This window comes from Gavialis gangeticus, unplaced genomic scaffold (assembly GCF_001723915.1).
Source record: "Gavialis gangeticus isolate Ggan-Ray unplaced genomic scaffold, GavGan_comp1, whole genome shotgun sequence".
NCBI lineage: Eukaryota > Metazoa > Chordata > Crocodylia > Gavialidae > Gavialis > Gavialis gangeticus.
In genome coordinates, this window is record NW_017729014.1 from 11,372,261 (window position 1) to 11,384,436 (window position 12,176).

At 48.8% G+C, this 12,176-nt stretch overlaps 1 protein-coding gene across 2 annotated transcripts in view; it reads right to left on the minus strand.

The window, feature by feature from the left end:
• The window catches only part of PEX14 (peroxisomal biogenesis factor 14), a 97,383-nt gene that overhangs the window by 7,786 nt on the left and 77,421 nt on the right, over nt 1-12,176 (minus strand). For both annotated transcript variants that reach the window (XM_019511749.1, XM_019511750.1), the window contains 4 exons: nt 10,205-10,290; nt 5,735-5,837; nt 4,412-4,509; nt 1,331-1,422 (listed from right to left, as the gene is read on the minus strand). In XM_019511749.1, the coding sequence (XP_019367294.1) occupies nt 1,331-1,422; nt 4,412-4,509; nt 5,735-5,837; nt 10,205-10,290 (379 nt within the window). The remainder of the gene's footprint in view (nt 1-1,330; nt 1,423-4,411; nt 4,510-5,734; nt 5,838-10,204; nt 10,291-12,176) is intronic.

The window sequence follows — 12,176 nt, forward strand, 5'->3', positions numbered from 1 at the left end:
AGGGGTAGAAGAATGTCGGGACAGGCTCCTGGCCTCACTGGATGGGGCCTGCATCCTGGAAGTGGATGGGCCATCCGTCAGTGTTGCTGTAGTCACCGATGCTTTGGCCGATCCCCCCCATGGGCACTGATCTGCTAGGTGGGAAGAGCTCCCACACTGAAAGCACGTGGTCTCCCCAAAATAAAAATAGATCACATACCTCCATCTCCTCACTCCCCCCACCCCCCCCCACTGCCACCCCAGCTGTGGAGAAGCCCAGCTACACCAGCCTCCATCTTCTCCGAGTGCGCACAGACTCATGCCTGCATTATTCCCTGGTATCACAAATACTACCAAGAAATTTAATTTGGAAGTTTTCTTGGCTCCAGCGTTACCACCGCCTGCTCACTGCAGGGGGATTTGCCCTTTTTGTTTAATTTTTATTTTCCAAAAGCACTTAGCCCCTGGCTGCAGAACAGAGAATTTCCCTCCATGACAGCCATCCCCTTGCCCACCCCAGGGAGCTTTTCCCTTGCTGCTGTCCCTGCCAAGCATGCTAACGGAGGAAACAACTGTCCTCACTAGAGGCAAAGGGATAAGCAGGACTGTGTGCTGTGCTCTTCAGCTGGCTGAGGAGGGAAAAAGACCAACAGGCCTGTGATCCCTCCACAGACCTACTAGAACGGCCTCTCCTCAACTGAAGAGGCTTCAGTAACAGTGTTCCTGCTGCTACAATGCTGCTAGCATGACCCAACCGAATGGAGACAGGATCTGTGACCTCCTCTGAACAGTGTCCTGACAGGTTGCCCCTCTTTAAAAAGTATCAAAACCAAAGCAATGTTCAGGCCTCAATGTCTACCAAGCACACCTGCCTCCAGAAGCCATTTGGTCCGATTTTCAACAGGCCTCCGGTCCTAACCCTCCCTTGGAAAAAAAGGGACTTGGCAGCCTCTCTTACAAGTGGACAAGGAGTGATGGATATCAGGATAGGAAAGACCAAAAACTCCAACAGAGCTAACGAACCATGGCTTACAAAGAATGCAATAGAGAAGCATGGTAGTCTTGCAATAAAATCAGAGAGAGGGATGTGAACCTTCTTCCTGCCACTACAACTGAGGATGAGTCAGTCAACATCTCTATCCCAAATGGCAATGAGAAAATTTAGCTACTTCCCACGGCAGGCAAAGGGCACTGAGATTAAAGGCATGTTTGTGAGGTGTTCTGAGACCCTCGCATAGAAGAGGAAATGGAAGTGGAGGACCAGGCCTAGTTCCTTCTGGCGGTGCCTGCCTCCTTCCCTGAGGGAAACCCCCTTCCCCCACCACAATCCAGCCTACATACTCCTCCATACCGGTTTAGGAGGAGCCCTTTTAATGAGTAGATCTCAGATTTCAGTTCATTGATATTCTGTGACTCCAGGATCCAGTTGGTGGAAGTGGTAGCCTAGGACACAAAACACAAGAGGTAATGGTCAGAGTAGGCACTGAGAGATCGTTCAGAGAACTGTGCTGTTCTCTCCCACCCTCCCTCGAAGCTCGCAAAGGCTTCAGCAAAGCATTTAAAAATTCTCATTGCTGGGCAAGAGGATTTGCACAACTTGGAGCAGGCGCTGGAACAGACTCCCAGAGAGGCCAACTGTTCTATCACCAATGGCCTAGGACAATTTCTTGCTCTGATGTTAGCAGGCATCACAGATTTCCCTTCAGTCAATGGGAAGGGTTAATTCTTGTTTCCAAAGCACATTACACAAATCAGATCAAAACACCATACATGGCTGTTGTTAAAGGGAGTTTTCTTCTCTTGTTTAAAAGAGGAAGTATTTGCAAGGGGGGTAAATAGGAATCCCTACAGTAAGGCTGACAGAAGAAAACCTTGGAGAGCCAGCCAGCCAGCAAGGCAGGGAACCAGTGCAGCCCCTGGAAAGGCAATGAAGACTTCCCCATGTTCACCTAAGAGCATGCTCAACTCTGACCCCAAGGGACCACTGCTTGAGAAGAGAGCCTGGGATTCAGGATGAAATTTTCAGAGCCACCTTAAGTGACTCATCTGAGTCTCACCTTCTTTCCTGGGACTGCCCTCAGCAGTTAAGGGAGCAGATTATAATCTGAGCACTGAGTGTTAAAAACTGGGCCAAGACTACTAACTCATTTCTATTAAACCACAAAACAAACAGCCACTGGCTCGCAGTGCATGGAGGTAATCAGTGTTCTGATCCACAGATATTTGAAGAGCCAAAAAACTTCTCCACTAGATCTCAACAAAGAGAAATATGCTTGAGCTACCAGATTGCATCTCTAGGAAGCGAAGCTGGGACTGGACGAGCTGAACACCAGCACAGCCAGTGCTCGTATTCATTCCTTACACGGACTTCAGTTAGGGCTGGATAACTGCGAGCACCTTCACAGCCAGCATTCCCTACAGCGACTCCAGCTGGAAGAGGCTCAGACCGTGGTAGCTGTGATATACACAGACGCCTTCCCTTGGGATTCACACTCCCAGCCCTCAGACAGCGAGAATCCAGGAGCCACTGTTCTGGCTCACCAAGACCTTGAAAGCTACAGCAGCACATTAACAAGGGAGTGCTTTCCACTCACTGGCCTGCAAAGGACTCGAATTTCCAAAACACATATGGTGCCAGATGCCTAGGATTTAGAAATAAAATCTGACATCTGGGGCTTTTTAGCCAGTCTCTTTAAAAAACAGTTGTAGAAAATGCAAGCCTTGAGTTTTTATGTATGTTTTTTAATTACTTAAAGCTCCTCTTTTTAATTTTTTACAGTGTGCTAGTAGGAGTTTGAAAAGCAGATATAAAAACTTACATTACAGCTAAGAAAACACAGCTTTCACTCCCTGGTTTGTGGGGTTGCCCAAGCCTTTCTTTGTACACATGAGGTTTAGATATCATAACAGCATGCACTACCAGTTCAGCGCAGAAGGGAGAAGGGGGAGGAAGAACTTTTTAAAGACGCTCTAAACCACCAAGACTGCTTTGCCCTCTTCCCTCCTCCAGGATCAGCAGGTGGTCTTAATCTTAACACTTACGACGTGAAAACAGTTTTCCAATTTCCGGACTGGCTCCAGGCCACTGACAGGCCACAGTTCCCAAAGAAAATTGAAGCAGAGTGTTGTGACCATAAACTGGCTTTCATGGTTGGGTTTACATTTCTGCCACTGAGGGATTCCTACTGTATGGCTTGTACGCCACATAGCCAGAGGTGGCCCACCAGTTACATACGATCAAAGGTTTTATAAGAGACCGGAGCCTGGGGGAAGAGTGACTGTTAGTCCTGGAGGTGGAGAACTGCATTACAAACACCTAACTGTTTCAGACATCTTGTTGTAAAAGGCAAAAGCTCTCACTGCACAGAGACCACTGAACGCAACAGCTGGGGGGCAGAATGACCCTAGGGCCCTGCTAGTTTTCACCTCCAAGTGACCAGTTCAAATGCAGGCCAGTTCAGCAGCGACTGGCAACTGACGGTGAAGTGTTTTGGAGATGAAAAAGATTAAGTATCAGTGCCACAATCCAAGTTCAGCTTGATGGGGTTCAGAATAGTCCCCAAATGCACAGGTAACCATGCTGCAAAAGTATGAGCCCCCACTGGCTCATTTGTTGGCAATCTCATCACAAGCACAGTCAACAGTGACTGAATGCCATTCTCATCCTAATGATGGGCCTTTTAGTCTGGACATGAGGCATGTTGGCCTAGACGTGCTGGGACCCTTGTTTAACCTGAGAATGACACAGGTGGCAACTAATGCTACCTGTTGGGCTGAGACCATCATCCATTTCAGCTGGATCACCTAGCAGCTTTTAGTCACTACACGACCTCGATCTAAACAGGTGACTTGGATGCAAAGAACCTCATAAGCCTATTCCTTTCAGCCATCCAGTCCTACCTTGGTGATAGGTACAGTGTAAATACTTGGACTGACAGACACCTAGCGAGATGGAGCATTAAACAGAGCACCCTCTATTGCTATCCTAGTTGGTATCACAGTAAAAAAAAAAAAAAAAAAAACCTTCTACCCACATGGCCTTTCAGTCTGGTCAGTAGGTTGGCAGACCAGTCATCCTGTCTTCATTGCCATGTAAAACCTACTTACCTGTCCTTCCATTTCACCAACTAGATATGCGATTTAAATTTCTGCTGAGGTAGTTACAGAACTAGTCAAAGAGCTCAGAACAAACCAGATTTCAGGCACGAAGGATGCAGGTAACATTATCCCAAAAGCCTTATGTTTAGTGTAGAGACAAAGTCAACACCTATTAAACTGCACAGATACTCCAGGAAGACGGGACCAGCTACAAAGAAACTTGGGGAAATAGAATGAAGATGTGGAGATGGGTTAGGGAGGCGACCATAAGAAGTCATGCATGCTCCAAAGGGCTAAGGGATACTCTGAAGGACACGCAGATGAAGGTAGGTACCTTGGAAGCAGCCAGCTCTTGGGTGAGCTCCTGGATTTTCTGTTGCTGCTGCATCAGCAATTCCTGAACAGAGGCTAAAGTTGTCTGTAATTGAGTCACTGTGGGGGGAACAGCAAGAGAGTTTCAGTTAAACTGAAAAACACACACACACACATCCTTCCTGCTGTCTAGCTACAAGATGCCTTTATTCCTACTATATCTAATTTATCTACACACGCCCGCTCACTCTAATCCATATAATTTATCTGCACTATGGGTAATCTACCTGCACTGCATCTAACCTCCAGTATTTCTAGTTTATCTTTCCATTGTATAGATGTCTATAGCCCACAGTATATCCGTCCAAAACCTCTCCCTTCTAATTATATTGGTTTATGATTTGTACATCTCCCTGAACTTATACAATGTTTGTATCATTTATCTATCTTGGGCCTCGCACGGGCACTTGGTGCTGAGGGCTTAGATCTCGTCTGGAAACTGACAGGTCCCTGGATCAACCCCAAGATCTGGGGAGAAATGAAAGAAAGCCTCTCTCCTCCACACCCACTGCCAACAGGTGCAATTAGCATCTTCCCACCCTCAAACCACCTGCTCCTTCACCCCATGATGGCTGTAACAGCCCTGTGGCCATAAATCACCCTCTCTCCTCTTTCTGTAACCGGATATACTTAGTGCCCTGCCTTGGACTTCAGAGGAGCTCTCTCAACCCCCCCGCTGGACTCCGACTGGGTGGTGAGGAACTGCCTTCAGCTGTGGTATTTTATCCAGTGCTTCCACCCAGTAAACAAGCTGATAAAAAAAAAGTCTATTGGTGTGACAGGTAACAGCTAATCTGGGCCATCATTAGGGCACTGGGTAATGAACAGGCGCCCTATGGAGTCAATAACAGAGAAGGTGGCTGGGGTCAGGAAAGGCACAGTAATTACAGACTCTCTTGACCCCTGCTTTGGATTCTCGGAGAAAAGGGGGGGAGAAACCACCAAAAAAGCCCCCGAAAACCTCAGAGAAGCAGAAATTAAAAATGAACTTTACAGCCCTCCGAAAGGCTGTCATTTTATTCCCCTTATTAATATTCTGAGGTTGGGAGCCTTTCCGTAAAAACATAATTAATTGAGGCCGCGCCGACAGTAAACAAGCAATTTCAAATTAAACCGAAATGACGGCGGCTTCATTTGCAAATGTGAACAGATTCTCAGAGCAGATAAATGAAGTCACCACATAAAGTGGAGACGGAGGGGTAGAGGAGGGGTGGGGGTCTTGGCAGGATGGGGATTCAGGCAGAAGGGCTTTGAGGGGTGAATTGATGGAGTCATTAATCTTTACCTGTCTGTGTCACGCTGCCACTCATCTCAGAAATGTTCGACTCAATCCTCTGAAGTTGTTTCCTGTCTTCTTTGCCTCCCATGATGAGAGGGAGCAGGTATTTCTGCATGGAGCAGGAAGGCTTTGTTAAGAAACGGGGATGGACCAGGGGTATCTTCTAATCCCGTAACCCCAGGACCTATCAGACCAATTCCCACACCAATCTCAGAACATATGACCATGATCGCACAACTGATGCAGATCCCCTGAAAGGAGGCACTCAGAGCAGCCATGAGAAAAACTGAACTACTGAGATCTCCTTTTCTGGGCTACTGAGAAGAAGCTCTTGGCTCTGTTTAGGGGCTACTGGAAAAGTTCTCAGTCCAGAGCCTTTCTCCATCTGCACACCGATGGATTTCAGTCTCTATTGCAGGCCTCTTACAATACCCGAGATCTACCCATTCAGCAGAAAATGGAGAAGCAGGGAGACCATAAGAGTATGGATACACAGGAGCCAAGGGAATGACAGACCTTACAGAGTCCTGGAGGCAGGATAACCAACACTAGAGGCACAGGGAGCCAGGAAAGAACGTAGAGAAGACGGGGCCACGGTGGAAGCAGAGCGCTGTGGCCCGAGGGCTAAGGGACAGGGGTCAGTGCACTAAAGGAAAGGATGCAGCTCAGGGACAGCATACACTGCAGCCATGAAATCAAACTCATTCTGCCCTTGCAGGGGATGGACTTGATCTAATAGGTCGCAGCCATCCCTAATTACCGTGATCCCGCTTGGGACACAGCACATGTGTACTGAATGTGCAGCCTAACGTGAGCAGGTTCACACACAACATGCCTGGCGCAAGAGGGGGCTGGGCAGGTGTGTGGAAACAGGCCTGATTATAAGGAAGCACCTTGCCTACCAGCGCTCTCTTAACCTGGCCCTTGATATAAGTGCTTCCAGGGAGGCATTTCTGAGAGACAGGGTATAAAGCAGCATTCATCTAGATGCCCATTACCATATCGGTACTCTACTATTTGGCTGCCTCTGCAGACAGCTCTCTCGCTGAGTATGTGTACAAACACATGCTCACACATACATACATTGTCACTCCATTTTTTCCTCCCATTCTGAAAAGCCAGAGCAGACAATTCTCTTCTGAACCTCCCAGAACACCCAAATCAGCAATGTGACAGGGTGCGGCAATCTACCCAATAGGGACAATTACCACCACGGGCACAAAAATCACTGCTAAGGCCAATTATCCAGTTGCACTTAAGCAGCTGGCCCAATACACCTTTGGCTCCTATAAAAGGGAACGCAGCTTCTGCTGGCCAACCAAGATGTCTTGTGGCAGGTGAAAAGGTGAGGGATCTGCACACAGAGAGAAAGGCAGTGGGATACAGCACACTGCCATCCTCAGTGAGACTGCATGAAATGTTATATATGAAAATAGAGTTGGTAGATGTTAATTATAGTAGCAATAAGACTGGTTGGTTATGAATCCTATAAGGGCCGGAAGCTGTTTCCCTTCTCAGCCCTCAACAGTCTGTACTAGACTGGAAGCAGCAGCAAAAAGAGCAACAAGAGGACAGAAAACTAAAGGAGCACCCTGCACAATCTTGGGACTGCACTTGCGTGGGCACAGCACAACATGCTCTCCCCCTTACCCAAACCCAAGAAATGAATGAAAGGAAAAAATAAGAGAGAGTGAAGGGCATCGTTCACAAACAGCATTTGAAATGTGAACTTTGCCAGCAAACCATTCACAGTCCAATTTTAAAAAACTCACTAAAAACCTAGTTGTTATTCTTCATCCCAACACCCTCTTCACACACACACACACACACACACACACACACATCTGTTTTCTCAGTGATGCTGTGGTCTCCAAAGTTAGTAGCTGCCATAGTCCAGTGGTATTGGAAGCAAGGGGTTCTGACCTCACACCTTGCTATGTAGTAATACCAAGGATCCTAGTATTCCTGGTTTAAAAATCGCAAATTCTCTGATTAAAAACGCCTAAAATTCACAATTAAAATGAAACTCCACTATACATATAGGTATTAATTGAACACAATGCTTTATTGATATATCTACAATTTTAAAACAATTCAGAAGCCTACCAGTGCCTCAGTCACTCTAACAGAATAAATTCTAAGTACCTATAAATTTTGATATTTGATTTTGGGATTTTTATCATGGAAAATTAGAGCTGCCCCTGCCCCCTTAGCTCACCAGGACACAGGTCCAGGCCCTTCACTCCCCACCCGCAGCCCCACAGCCCTGCCAGTGCCCCTCACTCCCCACCCACAGCCCCCACTCCACAGCCCTGCCATAGGGGGCCCTCAGCTGCCATGGCTACGGGGCCCGGGACCCAAGTCTGCAGCCTCCTGCCCCCCTTAGCAGTGCCTGAGCCCTGGCTGCTGCCCACAGGAGACAGTGGCTGCTGTGGCAGAGCATGGAGCCTGGCTCCTCCGCCCCTGCGGGCAGCACAGCCAGAGTGAAGCCCATGATGGGGTCGGAGGCAGGCTGCCCGGTGTGGGCTCAGGCTTCCTGCCCTGCTGCCCTCCCCATGGGGCCTCCGTGGCCCAGCAGGGCAGAGCGGAGCTGGACAGGGAAGCTGACTGCCTTTGCTGCAAGCTCCACGCCACCCTGGTGAGGCGCCCCCTGCTCTCCCAGCAGCAGCAAAGGGCACAACTCTTGTGCTGCCACCCTCGCTGCTGCTGGGCAGGCAGGGGGCACTTCGCCAGGGTGGCGCGGGTCTTGCAGCGGCAAGGAGCTTCCCCACCCAGCCCCACTCTGTCCTGCCACGCCAGATCCCACCCGCTGGGCTGTGGAGGCCCTAGGTGGGGAGGGCAGCAGGGCAGGGAGCCCGAGCCTGCCGTGGGCACAAATCTGGGGGGCACATGTCCCCCATACACCGCCAGAAGTGCATGCAGCAGCGGGGAGCCAGCCCCCTGGATGAGCTGCCTGCAGCTCCGTCCCACTCCCTACTGGGGCCCTGCAGACACATGTGCCAGCCCCAGGCCCCAAGCCCCATGCACTGCTTGACTTGGCAGCATCCCCAGCCCCAGCCCTGCCCAACTCACTCCCTCCATCCCTATGGGAGCCTCAATCCCCTCCCCCAACCCCCTCCAGACTTACCTGCGGGAGCTGCTCTCCAGGCTGCCTGGTGGCCATGTGCATATGTGAGCGCACATGAACACGGCACCCCCTGCCTGGCCACCTCCTCCCGCTCCCCGCAGCCCCTTGCAGGCTGAAACTCTGCCAGCCCGCAAAGAGCTCTTTGCAAAAGTGGAAAATCCACACGTTTTCCCATTAAAATGAACAATCCACGTTTTTCTCAGTTAAAGGGGAAAATCCGTGTTTTTTTCCTGATTTTCTGTGGGAAACAGAAAACCTGGATCCCTGGTCATAACATGCATTTTTCTCCCAACAGCTCTGTAATTTTATTCTCCATAGCAATGGGGAGCAGGTCTCCAGTGAGAGATTGAGCACATGTTTAACCAGAAAAATACAAAAATGGGCTGGATGGGTGTTTCTACCACATAACCAGCGTACATGCTTGCTCTAGAGCAGTGGTTCTCAACCTTTTTTGTACCAGGACCCATATGTAAACGTCGATGGCTAGTCCCAGCCCAGGAAATAATTTAATTAGAAAACAGCCCCCAGGTCCTGCCGGTGCCCCACACTCCTGACCCACTGCCCCCAGTCCCCCAGTGTGTGGGGCAGAGGTACACGTGTGGGGTAGGGAGTCGTGGGACATGGGGGACCCAAGCAGCCCCTTGCAAGCTGGAACTCTGCCAGCCTGCAAGGGAAAACCCACTGTTTCCCACGTTTTTCTCCTTTAAAGGAGAATCCAGTTTTAAAGTTTGTTTGAGACCCTTTCATATATTCCCATGACCCACTTTTGGGTTGCGACCCATGGGTTGAGCAATGCTGCTCTAGAGGGTTCTGAATAAGCAGACAGCCTCAGTAATGGCACGCATACACTGGGAATCCCGCAGAAGAGGTAAGCACCTCTTCTTCTGCCCTTTGACCAGCCAAAATAATTCATAGAAGCAGTATGGCCTAGTGGAGAGAGGCCTGGGATTCAGGCCCCCTGGGTTATATGCCTGGTTCTGCCACTAGTATGTTGGATGACTCTGAGCAAGTCACTTCACCTCCCTATGCCTCAGTTTCCCCTGGTGTAAAAATGCAAACAATTATACCTATTTCACTTGTGACTGTTTGGGTTCTACCAAGGAGAAGTGCCATAAAAGAGCTAGATATTATCATCATTACTTGTCTAAGGCATTTGCTCCCACTTTATTGGCTCTTGTTGGAGCACCCATACAGCTCCATTCATACATCCAAAGAAGAGTCAATAAGAGCAGCTGGTTCAAGGACTGCATCTCTGCTTAGAGCCAGCATGTTTACTGGGACATGGGAAGCACAACCACCACTCTCTTAGAGCAAAAGCCACTTTGGTGGCGCAGAAAGACACCACTTACCTTATAAAGCTGATGGAAGCCAAAGGCAATCCCTGCCATAATGATAGCCAAAGCACTGTAGTCTCGCCATCTAGATCCCGGTGCACCTAATAGCCAAAAGCCAGAAAGAAGCATGGTCAGAATGTGCATGCAGAAAGACCTCTGGGTGAGTCACTTTTGTCCCATGCAAATGCCTACTCTGGAAAGGGAGGAAGAATAATGCCAACTTCTCTGTTTTCTAAGGCTGAGCAGAGTAACTCCAGAGACACAAATGAAAGGAGAAAAATCACATCAGTAATCCACACAGGTCTCTCAGTCCTGCTCAGCCTGTTCTTTGTGTGGAGCGGACACCCAAATCTGTGCTGCACTGACCCTGGGCAAATCTCTGTACTGTTAGTATTAGCTGAGTCTAGTTTGTCAACCAAGTGCTTTCAAAGATCATCATTTCTGAAACTGGAGAAGGAAGAGGGGTTTCAGGGAACTGGTGGGAAAAAAGGAGACCCCCATCAACTCAGCTATGAATGCCAGGATGGACTTTCAGGTTGAGGAGTTGAAGGCGCATGGACATGACACCAGCCACTGCTCCCTTGAGTGCTAATGGCTATGGAAACTGGATTGTCTGAACTATGGCAGAACAGTAGGCCACCTGGGATTGCCTTTTTCAAAAAGAGAAAACCCTGTTTGGGACCGCGAGTGTGCTCATAAAAGAACAGAAGAGAGGAAAAGTGTTGCGCTGTCTCGTGGATCTATTCCTTACAGGCATATCTGAGGATCCAGTGCTTTTCTTGGCTGAATTAAGAGCAGGAGCCAAGGTTCACCACACTTAGCAAAGCCAGAATACGCATTAGAGAGAGAAAGAAGAGTGGGGAAAAGCGTGAGGTGCTGAACACACCGTTCTGCACCAGAGCTTAAAGACTGAACAAAGCAAAGATGCTGCTTTCTCTGTGGCAAGAAGCAGAAAACACCTGTAGTTTCCACCGGCTTCTCCCTTCCAGCTCCCGGAACGAGCTTGCTAAGAAGCTTGTACTGCCCCCGGTTGTCATTAATAATAAAGAGGATGCAGAGTGATCTTTCCTGAAGTTCAGTGGCAGGATGTGGGCAAGCACTCAGGAGGCAGAGGATGGCATGTGGCCTCTAAACAGACTGATCCAACTCCGCACGCAACCCACAACATTCAAGAAAAGCACTCCCCTCTCCAAACTGTCACACGGTGCTTCCAGGAGAAAGAGACTTCATTGGCAGGAACGACTGAAAACTTGTCTCCTTTCCATCTCAGTCATTCACTGCCCACTGAAACCGAATGAGTGGGGAACCAAGGATATCTAAGGCTGCAAGCTTAGCTGTTACAGAGTCTGTGACAATTTGCTATTTATCCACGTTCATGTCTCTAGATTTCAGGATGCAGCATGCAGCTTTTAGTGCCTTAAATACAACGATCTCCACTGTAACTCTGGGCTAGACTGAGGTACCAGGAAACCTGGTGTCATGCTTGGGACATTCAGGTACAGGAATCAGCAGCTCAGCTGGCTTTTGAACCCCTGAGTTGCCAGTTGTCTGCCGAGACGATCCGAACGCAAATATCCTTCCACGATAATGTAGCTCAGCCCACAGCAAACTCCCGATAAGAAAGGGTTAATTAATCTCACAGGCTCTGTGGCTCTCAATTGCGCCCTGCGTATGGATCGTCAGTCTTTGCCTAGATGCTCCCAAATCTCTCCCATCTGCTGTGACCTCTGAGCAGAATCAGGAGACACCTGTAGGTCCCTGTCAGCATTGCCCTTTCACCTCCCGCATCTCTCCCCTCGTTCCTGTAACGCTCACACTAAGAACATTTTATTGCCCCCTGGTTTTCATTATTAATGAAAAGGGACCAGAATGATCTTTCCTAAAGTTCAGAGAGTCTATAAAGACAAGAAGCTGAAATGCCATTTTACTCGTTTTAGAGATGTGTGAAACAATTCAGTCTTGTGGCAAAAAAAAAAAAAAAAAAGGG